The sequence below is a fragment of the Mustelus asterias genome, chromosome 16 (genome assembly GCF_964213995.1).
Source record: "Mustelus asterias chromosome 16, sMusAst1.hap1.1, whole genome shotgun sequence".
In the NCBI taxonomy this organism is placed as follows: Eukaryota; Metazoa; Chordata; class Chondrichthyes; order Carcharhiniformes; family Triakidae; genus Mustelus; species Mustelus asterias.
Genome location: NC_135816.1, coordinates 23,313,436 through 23,328,659, shown reverse-complemented (window position 1 = coordinate 23,328,659; position 15,224 = coordinate 23,313,436). Strand labels below are relative to the sequence as shown.

General features: G+C 41.6%; 1 protein-coding gene across 2 annotated transcripts in view; it reads right to left on the bottom strand.

Annotated features, from left to right (window-relative positions):
• LOC144505048 (protein KIBRA-like) overlaps positions 1-15,224 on the bottom strand; it is a 115,795-nt gene that overhangs the window by 17,404 nt on the left and 83,167 nt on the right. For both annotated transcript variants that reach the window (XM_078230757.1, XM_078230756.1), the window contains 5 exons: positions 13,512-13,704; positions 11,997-12,164; positions 9,202-9,302; positions 5,647-5,818; positions 4,616-4,780 (listed from right to left, as the gene is read on the bottom strand). In XM_078230757.1, coding sequence (XP_078086883.1) covers positions 4,616-4,780; positions 5,647-5,818; positions 9,202-9,302; positions 11,997-12,164; positions 13,512-13,704 — 799 coding nt within the window. The remainder of the gene's footprint in view (positions 1-4,615; positions 4,781-5,646; positions 5,819-9,201; positions 9,303-11,996; positions 12,165-13,511; positions 13,705-15,224) is intronic.

The following is a 15,224-nucleotide window of genomic DNA, read 5'->3' as shown; positions in this document are numbered from 1 at the left end:
TTAATGAAGCCCAGATTGAGGAAGCACAGATTAAGGCAGCAGAGCTATGTGAAGGGAAAATCTTGTTTAATTTAATTTGAAACGTTTTTTTTGATGCGGTACCAGAGAAAGTGGAAGAGGGTAATGCGATTGATGCAATGCACATGGACTTTCTAAGTGCGTTTGATAAAGTGCTACATCACAGGTTTGTCACCCGAGTTGGAGCCGACAAAATTTCAAAGTAGTTTGAACTGTGTGGAGGATAGTGATAGACTTCAAGGCGACACTGACTGGCCGATGGAATGGGCAATCAAATGGCAGAAGGAATTTATTACAGAAAAATGAAAAGCAATACGTTTCAGTATGAAGAATAAATAAAGGCAATATAAAATAACAGATACAATTCTTAAGGGGATGCAGGAGCAAAGAGACTTGGGGATATATGTGCACAAATTGTTGAAGTTAATAGAAGCTTCAAAATCAGAGTGTCAGTTTCAGTGGGAAAACCGGTGAGTATCTCTCCAGCTGCACACTGGAATTTCTCTCCAGATTCTCTGGCACTCAGTGCATAGAGAATTTCGGGGCTTGGTTTCTGCCATCCCACCAGCTCCGCAAGGGTGCCCTGATCTGCGCTAGAAGTAACTCTCACACCCCTCCCCCACCACCACCAGGCACTATCAGATTGGCACTGCTCAAGCATGTCCCTCTCCCTCCAGGTGCTATACTGATCTTTGCGCCTCTGGTGGGTCTCCTCAACAGCTTCAAATTTTACAGAAGCTGTTGTAAACCTCGTTGGCAAGGTATCAACATTCAATGAGGGGGGAACATATTGCGATAATGAGATCACATTTAAAAAAAAATTGAGATGAGGTTCACTCGCTAGGTCACGGGCAAGGGCATGGAAAATAGCAAAACAAGATCCTGTTGTCAAATTTTGGGAAAAAAAGAGTTAGAAACAGGTTGAGGGAGTATGAGGCGAGAGGCCACAGTGGGCAGGAGAAGAATGGAGATAAGATCAGTGACAGTTCTGGAAACAGTGGCATGGAAGAGTCACAGTCCAGCAGGAGGTATGAGGAAGTGTCAAAGAGTTGGCATTCAGTCTCTGCTTGGTAAAGCAACCCCATATCCTACCATTAATGAAAATGGGCAAACAACATTTTGAGTCAATCAATCTAATCTCTTGAGTCCCAGTGCATTTCAAAATATCACTGAGGGCTTTGATTATAAAATCACAAAAAATTTATGGTGCCAGTAAAAGCATATTTAAAACTTCAACAAATCTCCCTTCCGATCACATCTTTTTTCATTCTCACTTCCAAAGCTTATAATTTTTTTTGTTATTTGCAGTTGTGTTTACCATCACTTAGCATGTTGTTAATTGTTTTTCTGTTACTTATATCAAACATGTCTTTTCACAAAGTATGTATGCTGATTTGATACGAGGTCAAGTTGTTGGTGCTTGGGTATCACAATTAAGCAAAATGTATGCCCCAATCAAATCATTGTGATGGGCACCTACAAGGCAAAGATTGCCTCTTGCTGGTAATTTATTTCACATTTAGTGCAGTTTCATAGTATCTCTTGCATAGTTTAGCAGCATACATCTTCAAGCTGTAACTCACAATTGAAAAACCTTGCCAAATGTCCAGTGATTTGCACACCAAATAAAGCTTAGTTCCATCATGTATCCTCATGTGCCAACACCCAGGCAGTTCACAAGTCTTTTGCACATATGCTCCATTCAACTGACAATATCTTAAAAAGACTTACCTACTTACAAAACAAGCTGGCACATAATGGAAGTGAACAGATCCTAACTGCAGAACAATGCAAGAATCATGAGCCTTTTTTCAACTTCACTGAAGGTGACCAGACTGGACATCTTCATATTTAGGGCCATAAAGAGAACAAAGAGCAAAGAAAATTACAGCACGGGAACAGGCCCTTCGGCCCTCCAAGCCTGCACCGACCATGCTATCTGACTGAACTAAAGCCCCCTACCCTCCCGGGGACCATACCCCTCTATTCCCATCCTATTCATGTATTTGTCCAGACGCTCCTTAGAACTCACTATCGTACCTGCTTCCACTACCTCCCCCGGCAGCGAGTTCCAGGCACCCACCACCCTCTAAAAAAAACTTGCCTCGTACATCTCCTTTAAACCTTGCCCCTCGCACCTTAAACCTAAGCCCCCTAATAATTGACTCTTCCACCCTGGGAAAAAGCTTCTGACTATCCACTCTGTCCATGCCCCTCATAATCTTGTAGACTTCTATCAGGTCGCCCCTCAATCTCCGTCATTCCAGTGAGAACAAACCCAGTTTCTCCAACCTCTCCTCATAGCTAATGCCCTCCATACCAGGCAACATCCTGGTAAATCTTTTCTGTACCCTCTCCAAAGCCTCCACATCCTTCTGGTAGTGTGGTGACTAGAATTGAACACTATATTCCAAGTGCGGCCTAACTAAGGTTCTATAAAGCTGCAACATGACTTGCCAATTTTAAAACTCAATGCCCCGCTGATGAAGGCAAGCATGCCGTATGCCTTCTTGACTACCTTCTCCACCCGCATTGCCACTTTCAGTGACCTGTGTACCTGTACACCCAGATCCCTCTGCCTATCAATGCTCTCAAGGGTTCTGCCATTTACTGTATATTTCCTATCTTTATTAGGTCTTCCAAAATGCATTACCTCACACTTGTAGGAGGAAATAAGGATGAAGCCATGGGCCTACCTATGCTAAGATCAGAGCTAGTGTCTCCTAATCCCTTCATGTCACAAGTATATATACTTCAGAACTTTTGTATCAACTTTCGAGTCCTGGGAGAGGCTCCCCAGGGTCGCTACACTCGACAGAATAAAAAATGGTGCTGCTTCCTTTAAATGCAAATGTGTATCAGAGGCAGAGAGAAAACACAAGGAGAGAAAATCCTGAGCTAGCAACTTGTCCAAAATTCAATAGTCTTGTATGTTATCCTGTCCCATTTGCAGCACAACTTTCCAATGCAGGTTAGCCTTAGTCACCAATGTATCCACTGGAACGCTACTGAACACCTCAGATGTTGAACGTGATCATCCTCTGCCTCGAAAGATGAACAAGGAAGGAATAAACACAAGGACAAAAATATCACACACAGTTCTGTTTGAACCAAATTCTAACTTGTTATTTTTTTGCCCATGTGTAGCTGGAAAAAGATATGAACAGTCACTCTGCCCCTCGAGGTGTCTTCAATTTAATAACGATCATGGTTGATCTGATTGTAATCTCAATTTCACATTCCCACCTACTCCTATAACCTTTCATCCTCCTGTTTACCAAGAATCCATCTCAAATACTCAACTTTTTAGGATGATTCCCAAAGACTCTAACCCTCTGAAATGAAGCATTTTCCTCTCTCTGTCTTAATGGGCGACCCCTTATTTTTAAGCAGGGACTCCCCCGAATTCTCACAGAAGAGGAAAAATCCTTTCCACATCCAACTTACCAAGACTCCTTAGGATCTTAAATGTTTCAATCAAGTTGCCTCTTACTCTTATAAATTCCAGAGGATACAAGGCTAGCCTGTCTAATCTTTCCTCCTAAAACAACCTGCCCATTCCAAGTATTCCATCGCGGAAACCTTCTCTGAACTGCTTCTAGTGCATTTACATCCTTCCTTAAATAAGCTCACCAAGGCTCTTTCGATAGCACCTGCCAAACCTTTAACCGCTACCATCTAGAAGGACAATGGCAACAAACATATGGGAACACCACCATTTGGAAATTCCCCTCCAAGCCACTCACCATTCTGACTTGGAACTTTATTCCTTTATTGTCTTGGGTCAAAGTCTTGGAACTCCCTTGCTAACAGCACTGTGGGTGTACTCACACCACGTGGATTGCAGCAGTTAATGAACACAGCTCAACCACCACCTTCTCATGGGCAATTAGGGATAGGCAAAAAATGCTGGCCTAGCCAGCAAAGCCCACATCCCATAATTAATAAAGAAAGAGAGATCAATAACATACACAGTTCTCCAGGTGTGGTCTCACTAATTCCCTATATAACTGACATGCAACTTTCTTATGTTTGTATTCAATTCCTCTTGCAATAAACGATAACATTCAAATAGTTTTAAAAGCAGGATTCAGAACAAAACCAGCACTCCATGCAACCTACATGAACAACCTACATGAACAATGTAAGAATGAACATTATTATGCATTAGCTGAATAATGATGTTAGTAAGTTTGAGAAGGGAGTATAAGATGAGTCACAATACACGTGAGAAGGGTTAAATGTAGGTTGCAGTGGATGAAAAGGATCTTGCTAGTTAGAAGGTCGTGTAGCTGTCAATAACGATGCTCATCTTTTATTAAATGCAGACCATCATTTTACTGCTGCTTTTCAAAATGAAAGGAGCTGAATCAGTGGCTGTGTTCACCATGGAGAGCCGAGGGGATGAGGATATGGGGGACATGGGTGAGAAGAGGATGGAGAAATAGGGGAGGGGAAATGGAAGATGAGAAGGAAGACAAGGATGAGAGAAGGAATCAGCTCTGTGGGGTAAGAAGCTGAAAAACATCAGTAACCCATAGATTGTATTCAAATGGCAAAGATGTTAAGAACAAAATCCAGTTGATTTTTTTCTTACCCTACACACATAGGGATTCTGTGCGCCTGGAGAGAAAGTCTTTGAACGAATAATGGGACTGCCTCGCACAAATGGGCTCTGTTGAGCAGCATGGGTTCTTCTATCCTTTGGACGCACAGCAGAAGTAGTTGCTACAGCCTCCTCTGTGTTGGTCTCTTTATCAACCTGTGGAGATAATAGGTTCATAATCCAACCAATTTGTGAAAGAGGTAAAATACAACATTGTTGCTAACCCTCATTATTATTTTCATACCAATACATTATGGGGGAAAATAAGTCACACTTAAAGCCGTGCATTTCAACATAGTGCCAATATATTGCTTTGGATAGATTTCGATCAAGACATTAACATGACTCACATTAGTGGACAGAAGAAATTATGCTAATTTGTCTGATGCTCTTAATCCATCACTTACATTCTTAGCGATAAATCGCTAAATCACTAAAAACCAACCCTGGTGCTCAACAGGATGAAATGCTCTCTCCTAACACAACATCCAGTTTCGATAGAACAGAAATACACATTGTGCTTGGGTGCTTCACATTTCAAACAGAAGTACTAAGGATATTTCACATATACAACACTACAATTTAAACTAAATTGCAAATATTATAATTAAAAATGAGTAATACTTAGCTACAGGGATGTTGGATTTTTTTTTGCCATGTGCACTGGAACACTATTGTTAATGTAGACCAAAGGAGGCCAGTCAACTATCAGGTGTAGCATTATTACTTAAATTGCAACTGTCTCACCTAAATTGAGTTTTTCTTATATTTTCGCTCTTTCACTATTTAATTTCTTCTCCCAGAAAATTCACCCAATAGCCTGAAACATTCACTAATTCCATTAACCCAAATTCTGAGACTCATAATAATTCACAAATGTTAATAGATATCACAACTATTTGTGATACCTCTGCAACCAGGCAACCTGAGCCTCGCGCTCTCTCTTAATGGAAGCCGTAATACTCCTGAATGATTCATGGAGGGTTAGCCAAATAGATCTATTATTTCTGATAAACATTCACCTTTTCTGCAACTATTGCTGTGAGTACTGACTGATCCTCATTGGCATTGGCATTCTCAGCATTGTCTTCATTTTCCCACTGTACTTCTTCATTGTATCCTTCTTGCTCTTCCTCTTCCTCCTTTGCCTCTTCATTTTCATTGTATTCACCTTCCTCCTCTGGTACACTTGGCCTGTAAGCAAAGAAACTGCATTAAGTGTCTTTTTTTATTTAAAAAGCTTTTTGCAAGAATCTCTCCTGCCTTTGGTTCTCCCTTTTTTACTTCAAAGCAAAAAGAAAAACAAACTGTTCCCTGATTAGAGGTATGCATCTGCCTCTGTCCTTCATCTTTCGTATGCACTACAGCTGTGCTCGGCAGCTGCAGAAGACACCTTAGATGAAACTAAAAAATTAACTTATGGAAAATGTTAGGATAAATACACTGAGATGATGAGCAGCCTTATATTACCATTTAGAAGAACACTAGATTAATTTATCACAGCCACATTTAGTGATTGGAGAACATATCCAAATGATTCTGAATCACTTCTTTGGTAAACCCATTACAGGAAGCAATCAAGTCAGATGAAAGTAGACCTCATGGGTTAGTCTTCCATTCTCTCCTTACAACATGACCGAGGCTAGCAAAGTTACACATCTACAAGCCAAGTGCAGGATGAGGCTTAACAAGTTTGAACTAGCTTACTACTAAGAAAACCGAAATCCCAGCAACTAATGAACTTCCCATTTAGAAACTGCCGGATCCACGACAGTTCGCCTACCGCCGCAACAGGTCCACAGCAGACGTCATCTCCCTGGCCCTGCACTCAACCCTGGAACACCTAGATAACAAAGATACCTATGCCAGACTCCTATTTATTGACTACAGCTCAGCCTTCAACACCATTATTCCTACGAAACTCATCTCCAAACTCCATGGCCTGGGTCTCGGCTCCTCCCTCTGTGACTGGATCCTGAACTTCCTAATCCACAGACCACAATCAGTAAGGATAAGCAACAACACCTCCTACACAATCATCCTCAACATCAGTGCCCCACAAAGCTGCGTTCTCAGCCCCCTACTATACTCCTTATACACCTATGACTGTGTGGCCAAATCCCCCTCCAACTCGATTTTCAAGTTTGCTGACGACACCACTGCAGTGGGTCAGATCTCCAACACGAGACAGAGTACAAGAATAAGATAGAAAATCTGGTGAACTGGTGCAGCAACAATAATCTCTCCCGCAATGTCAACAAAACAAAGGAGATTGTCATCGACTTCAAGAAGCGTAGTGGAGAACATGCCCCGTCGACATCAACGGGGATGAGGTGGAAATGGTCGAGAGCTTGAAGTTTTTAGGTGTCCAGATCACCAACAAGCTGTCCTGGTCCCCCCCCCATGCCAACACTATAGTTAAGAAAGCCCACCAATGCCTCTACTTTCTCAGAAGACGAAGGAAATTTGGCATGTCAGCTACGACTCTTACCAACTTTTACAGATGCACCACAGAAAACATTCTTTCTGGTTGTATCACAGCTTGGTATGGCTCCTGCTCTGCCGAAGACCGCAAGAAACTACAAAAGGTCGTGAATGCATCCGATTCCATCACGCAAACCAGCCTCCCATCCATTGACTCTGTCTACACTTACCCTGCCTTGGCAAAGCAGCCAGCATAATTAAGGACCCCACGCACCCTGGACACTCTCTCTTCCATGTTCTTCCGTCGGGAAAAAGATACGAAAGTCTGAGGTCACGTACCAACTGACTCAAGAACAGCTTCTTCCCTGCTGCCATCAGACTTTTGAATGGACCAACCTTGCATTAAGTTGATTTTTCTCTACATCCTAGCTTAGCTGTGACTGTAATACTACATTCTGCACTCTCTCGTTTCCTTCTCTATGAACGGTATGCTTTGTCTGTATAGCGCGCAAGAAACAATACTTTTCACTGTATACTAATACATATGACAATAATAAATCAAATCAAAAACACTGAAGACAACATTTCCTGCTTCAGTGGAATTGGAATGCAAATCTGGCACAACTGGACTTTTGTACATGACACAAAAGTGCTCTGACCTCCAATCAATTGCACTAGCTTTCTGGATTATAACGTTTTATTGCTGCTTATAACAGTTCCATCCAGAAACCGTTCCATCCAGAGAATGAGACAAACAGGAAGGGGAGGGTGAAGTTTTTATCTCGACTTACAATCGCGTCTATGCGATAAATTGCTTAATGCAAAAACTATCAATGGAAAAATATTACATCAAAAACTGGAGATTAGATGAGAGGATTTTCTAACATAAAATTTGAACACGGACAGATTTACTTTGGGTCAGAATTTCAACTTATTATGCAGAGACAAAACTGCCATTGGGAATTGGCCATTCGTTGGAGAAACTGTCTAATTTTCATTTCCATTGATTTCACAACAGAAGAATTTTACACCCAGGCAGCAAGTTAAAAATCTGCCTCTTTGTGTCTATATTTAAAGCAGCATGGCTTTTCTGCCAGCAAAGCAGAAAGCATGCATTTTCAAATACCATTTCCTGAAGAGGTTAAATGGGTATATTCATTCTATTATAAAACAAACTGAAAACAAAATAAGAGCAGTAGGAGAACTTAAGCCGAGGTGTCAAGGGAATCTTTGTTTGCATTAGGGCAAAACAGGCTCTTCAGCAAATAACAGAAATTTGCATGAGTAGCTGAACCATTCAAACATGTTAGTTATGGATGAAAACGAGTATTTGGGCCATCTTCATCCATTAAAAAATTCTGTAGTTCACCCATTGCAGCATTAAATGACTCCAGGTTTTTTCACTTCCTTATTTCTGTGCAAGTCCATTCCATTAATGGAGAGCCTGAATTGCTGGGTATTTCCAGCAATTGCTTTAGAGGAGGCCGTTTCGCGGGCTCCCCGCTGGGCGTCACAGCCTCCGCAAGTCTCCGGCCGCCGGATTTCTAGCACTGTCAGCTCTGCGCCGATTTCTGGCGCAGAGCTGTATAATTTATGCTAATGCTTATTTAAATCTAATTAGCAGGCCCGGGACGGAAATCTCCAGGCCTGCTAGTCACTCCCCCACACCCCGCCAGGAGCGTTTCACTCCAGCAGGGTGTACAACAGCTCCCCACTTGCGGGGAGCTGGCGGCCCAAGCCTGCTGGAGAGAAGGGGGGGCTATTGAGGCACCCCAGGAGGCTGGAGCTATGGAGGGGGTTATGGAGGGGTGCCCCCTCGGCAGTGCCAGCTTGGCATTATGCAAGGGGGCAGGGCCTCCCGCTGCCACTCTGCCTTTGGGTTTGGTGAGAGGCATGCCAATGCCAAGATGTCCCCCATTATCAAATAGTCTTTTGAGACTGATTAATGATCCTTTGCTTGAGGTATTGGCAAGCAATTGTTGCCTATGGAACCATGCCTTAACAGGAACCATGAGCTTTCAGAACAGGGAGGGGAAACTGCGAAGAAGAAAAATAAGTTGAAAATAAAAGTGGAAAAAATATACAAATTCTGTATTTAAAATAAACAAGCCAATGAACATCTACACATGTTATAGAATGTGAAATTACTGTACCTTTCTTCTCCCAGGGTCAACACATCTCTGTCTTTTTCTAGTCTCCACTCTACTGCCTGCAGTTCTGCAACTGTTTGTTCCAGGAGTGCAGACACAGAATCCTACAAAAAAAGTCATAAGTTGAAAATAATACCAGAATCTTTACTTCCAATGGTATTGTGGATAGTCGGACTAATTAATCTTCTTTCCAAGACTGCAGAAGTTAAAAATGTTAGGCCTATGAACATACATCAATCCTATGAAAAACATCAGAAACAGAACCTTACGGTGTGCAGAATAGAGAGAGGACAGTTTAGGTCTTTGCCACAAGAACAAAATCTTTACTTAATGTTTTATGCAACTCTATCTTTCTAAAATTGGCTGTCCACAATTAAGAAAATTAATATATTATTTTATAACTGTGATTTGTCTCAGTAATAAATATGCTATGTGCTTAGCTTTTCACCATAGGTGAAGTGGAAGGATGCAAATTATGTTATTGATGCCAAAAGCAGAATCATTTATGAACTGAACTCATGCTTCAAGACTAGCACTAAGCAGAATGTATTGAAGCCTACTAGCAAAGTGATGGAAAGTATTGTCGATAGTGCTATCAAGCAACACTTAACACTGATGCTCAAAATGGGTTCCTCCAGGCCAACTCAGCTCCTGAGCTCATTACAGCCTTGGTCCAAACACGAACAAAGAAGCTGAGCTCAAGAGGTGAGGTGAGTGTGACTGCTCTTGACAGCAATGCCCCATTTATGTGAAGCATCAAGGAGTCCATGAAAAACTGGAGTTAATGGGAATCAGGGAAACAACTCTCCACTGATAGGAATTAAACTTTGCACAAACAAGATGTTTGTGGTTGTTGAAGGTCAGTCATCTCAGTCCCAGGGCATTGCTGCTGGACTTCTTCAGGGCAGTGTCCTCAGCACCAACCATCATCAGTTGTTTCATCAATGACCTTCCTTCTATCATAAGGTCAGAAGTGAGGTTGTTCATTGATGATTGTGCAATGTTCAGCACCACTCGCAACTCTTCAAGTACTGAAGCAATCCATGTCCATATGCAGTCAGGCTCAAGCTGGTATGTGGTAAATAACATTGGCTCCACGTTTGCCAGGCAATGACCATCTCCAACACGAAGGAATTGAACCATCTCCCCATGAGATTTATTGCATTACCATCAGTGAATCCCCCACCATCAACATCCTGGAGTTACCATTTACCAATAACTGAACAAAGCCAGCCATGTAAATAAGGTGGTTACAAAACCATGTCAGAGGATCTGAATTCTACAGTGAGAAACTCACCTTCTGACTCTTCAAAGTCTGTCCCACTAAAGTTTGTCTCACTAACTACAAGGCACAAGTCAGGAGCATGATGGAATTCTCTCCACTTGCCTGGATTCGTGCAGCTCCAAAAACACTCAGATTTTCACTCCGAGCAATAGGAGGTACAGGGAGGAGCCTGACCAAAGTGTTAAATTAGCCACTCAACGCTCTTACCGAGCTCATGAACATCTCACTGGAGGCAGATCTTCGATTAGCATCATCGTGCCATCAGCAACATGTCATGAGCAAAGAGACAACAGACAAATGGTGACTGGCAGCATCTTGGAATGTGAGATGGCCCTCAGCTCCAACAGCAGAAGAAATACAAATTTGGCAGCAGCAGCAATTTGGAGAAGAGTTCTGGAGAGGGAGGGTACAAGGCTGAGCAAACCTAGGGCAAAATATTATGATCCAATGCTAGCAGGGAACTGAATGTTCCTGCAGGCTGTTGCAGACTCCAGATTGGCCTGAAGGAACTCACCTGAAAACCACAGGCAGGGACAAGGGTTATGTCTAATTGTAAATCTTCTAGTATGGATAAAGAAAGCTCAAAGCCAAATTGATAATCGCCATCGCCAGCTGCTCCTCGATTTGATTTTGACATCCACTCAGGGTTGCGAGTTTCTGCCATGAGTCTTCCTATGTCTGAACAGGCCAATTCTTGACCCATAGATCTTGGGGCACATAGGATGGTATATTCCCCAGGATTACCTGTTCAGGATTTTCTTCTTTTACTTTCCTTCTGTGCTGCCACTCTGCTCATCATTAAAAAGTTGTAACTCAGTGGCGTGATACAGCTAGTGGACAGGTTGTCGCTGTTTGAATCATTAGTAGCAAGCTCCTCCCAGTCAGTAATGTCAAAATTACCGCGCTTCAAGAAGCTTCAGAATGTCTTTGACAAGAGCACAAGAGAGTCTAAATTCCAGCTAAGAGGGAAATAAAATACTTACAAGTGTCCAATTAACTTGCCTTTAAAGTTGTGTGAGGCTTTCTAAATGTTTACCCACCTGCAGTCGGCTCATGGCCTTGCTTGGACAGGTTTCCTGATGGAGACTCTGTCCCAGCATGCCCACGGTTGGAATATGGCAAAACATTCTTCCCTATCTTCTATCCCATAGCACAATCATGCTCCAGCCTGCTTCAGATGGGAGGCTTGGGATTCCACGGAACTGATTTCTGCTGGATTTCCCAGCATCTACAATTCTACAGGAATAAATAGTGGCCTCATTTCTATTGCTTGCTAAACGAACTTGTGTAAATGTCAGTTCAGATGCAATCAAAATATCTCTCTCTCTTCATTTTGTCTCTTTACTGTTTTGCTTCTCCCATGCTGATTATCTGCAAGAGACTGGGAAATCTTTGGAAAATATCTGAATTATGCAATAATTGAAACTGGGATTCAAAATGTGATGCTTATTTGGAAATTCACTACATTATCACAACTAGGTTTGCCTTCCTAAGATTTAAACTAATGACCTACTTTCTTCTCTGTTGTGGAGAGTTTACTTTCTGATTGAAGAACATCTTCATTTTGTGTACTGTGCTTCATGCTTTGTTCCTGTAGATAATGAAGATTAAGGAGGTTGTACCAGTGCGTTGACCACTCTCCACATCTGTTCACATTTGCCAAGCTGATCTGAGCACCACCCTGTTTAAAATTTAAATAAATTGTCATTCATGCATTAGGAGTGTGGCACAAGATATATTTAAAAGTTACTGGAAGTAAGACACTAAAAATTTGTGTGTCGAAGAGTAAATGTTAACATCATTACGCATTGTATAAGTGAAATTGTTATGAAGAGAATCCTAAAAAATACAATATTTAATAACTAATGCTTATTCCAATTTCTGCTGATCCAATGAAGTTAAGAATTTGAGTTTTTGATTCAAAAAGTTTGATATATTTGAGATAATTATAGTACTGGATAATTGAGACAAGTTAGTTCTTAGCTGCTTATATAGAGCTTCATTGGTAAGCCACACAGTTACCACCTTAGGAGAGCAGCCGATAGACCACTTCCAGTCTGACATTGCCTCATCTGTGAATGTTGGCACCCTGCATTTGCCCACATGCTATTTTCCCAACCCAGTTGCCTGTTAATTTCCAATACTGTTATTTAATGCTGTTACAGTACAAGGAAAACAGCTCCAAAATTTATCACTCTAACTATGACAGACAATTAGTCCTAGAAGGGAGTGCCACGGTTCACTATCATGATGTCTGATAACCATACAATATGCTGGTCCCCTATGAGGCAACAAGTGTGACTTTATTTCCATGAATGACACAACCAGTTCAGAAAGGTAGTAAGCAGAGAAAATGCATACAAAAATCTTTAAAAGGGTGATGATTATTCTTCACATTAGCACAATGTCTGTCCTTGGAGATGGATGGAATTTGCAGTGTGTAAAGGATGTAAATAATATAAAGAATTAAGATAATTAATCTAGCTTTCTTATTGTTCCTGCATTCACCTTCCACTATATATATTGTTACAAATGTTACAAATCTAGAAAAGTGGCCATTTATGGGAAGAATAATATTAGCGATCATGTCCGACATTTAAATCTAAACAGTAATCATTAACGCGTGCGGATTAGTCCAAACTCAGGAACAGGGTAATGATCCTTAATCTTTCCTATATGATAGTGGTGATGTGAAATGAACTCATGCATTTGAGCACTGATTTACTCTTGTATTACAAGAATTGAAACACTGTCAAGTGTTGCTGAGAGAGATATACGGTTTATGGTTCAGTGAATGTTTAAAAAAATGGAAACAGCATTCCTATTTAGAATTGTGGAAAAAATAATGGGCCAATTGCTAGCTCAAATGAAATTGGATCCAAGGACCACTCTAATTATTAGCCAAAAAGTTGGGGCTCATCCTCAATAAAATCCCAAAGTTGTTAGCCAACTGCAAGCTCAAAAAAGTGCAGTTCTCAGCACATAAAATGCAATTGTAAAGATTTTAACATTTAACACAATTACCAACCAAACATTCTTCCCGATGAGATTTATCCACTGAGCAAACATCGACTCGCAGAGTCTTCTGACACAACGCAGAAAAGGAAAGGGTGATCCAAAAGACTTCATTGAATGTCAGGCTTTCAGCAGCTGTTAATGCTTTGGTGCGAAACAGACAGCTTGCATTTTCAGAGCATGGGAGCACAGCCACACGGATATAACTGCACAAAAGAAAAATAATCAGGTCAAGTGCACTAGAAAATAAAAAAATGTGCTTTAGGGAGGGAACTTCAGCACTTAGGGACTCTGATATTTCATCATTCTGAGGTCAAGAAAATCTAAGGGCCGTTACTTCATCACTCAGAGTTATGAACCTGTGGAATTCTCTATCTCAGAAAGCTGTTGGGGCCAGTTCGTTAGATATGTTCAAGAGGGAGCTGGACGTGGCCCTTGTGGCTAAAGGGATCTAGGGGTATGGAGTGGGAGACTGAAAGTGCATCATCAGCCATAATCAGCCAGTAGGGCAGCACGGTGGCCCAATAGTTAGCTCTGCTGCCTCATAGCGCCAGGAACCCAGTTTTGATTCTCAGCTTGGGTCATTGTCTGCGCGGAGTCTGCACGTTCTTCCTGTTTCTGCGTGAGTTTCCTCCAGGTGCTCCGGTTTCCTCCAACAGTCCGAAAGACATGCTCGTTGGGTGCATTGGCCATACTAAATTCTCCCTCAGTGTACCCGAACAGGCGCTGGAGTGTGGCGACTAGGGGATTTTTGAACTAAGTTCATTGCAGTGTTAATGTAAACCTGCTTGTGACACTAATAAAAAAAAAATCTTTAAATATTAATCGTATTGAATGCTGGTGCAGGCTCGAAGGGCCGAATAGCCTATTTCCGCACCTATTTTCTATGTATCCAGGTTTAAACCATGCAGAAGATGTACAAACTTGTCATTCAGTGGAGGTAGGGTTCACACTGGGGAGCCCAGGTTTGGACTCCTGACAAGTTCAAAAAATTCCTGATAGGACTGAAGGACACACTTCTGCAATGCCTCTGGGAATGACAGGATAGGTACTATCAATGTATCAATTTAGAGTCAGCTTCCATTATAGATATGGATGTACACATTTATAATGGAAATACAATGATGAATACAGAGACTATGAGATGGGAACTGAATTATGTTTGTGCCCTAGTCCACTTATCCCTGCCTTCTAACCATATGAAGACTCCACTTGGCTTGATTTATAATGCATTGCAATTGGAAATCAACTAATATTGTTAGTCTCCCAGTCCATTTAAATGATTGGGTCACACGTCATGGAAAATTATGCTATTCCTTTCCACCCAGAAATGGGACTGCGACATTGAAGAAAAATCAAGCACGTCAAAAAAAAACTCTTAACTTTTACTTGCTACCTAGGTGATGCTGTAACTACAATCTCTTCCGTAAATAATGCATTTATAGCACTCTGACATAGTATTCACATCACAGGAGGATGATCAATCAAAATTTGACAGAGGCATGGATACAAGGAGAGATTAGGGCAGATAACCAAAAGCTTGGTCAAGATGGTAGGTTTTAAAGAACAACTTAAAGGAGGAAAAAAACAACAAAGGAGGAGCATGTGACTCGATTGCCCAATGGGGAACAAGTGTGGAAACCTCTGGGCAGAGCGTGGGCTTTTGCAGCCAGAGTGGATCCTGGAGCTGGAAGTGAGAACATTATGAAAGTACTCTGTGCATATA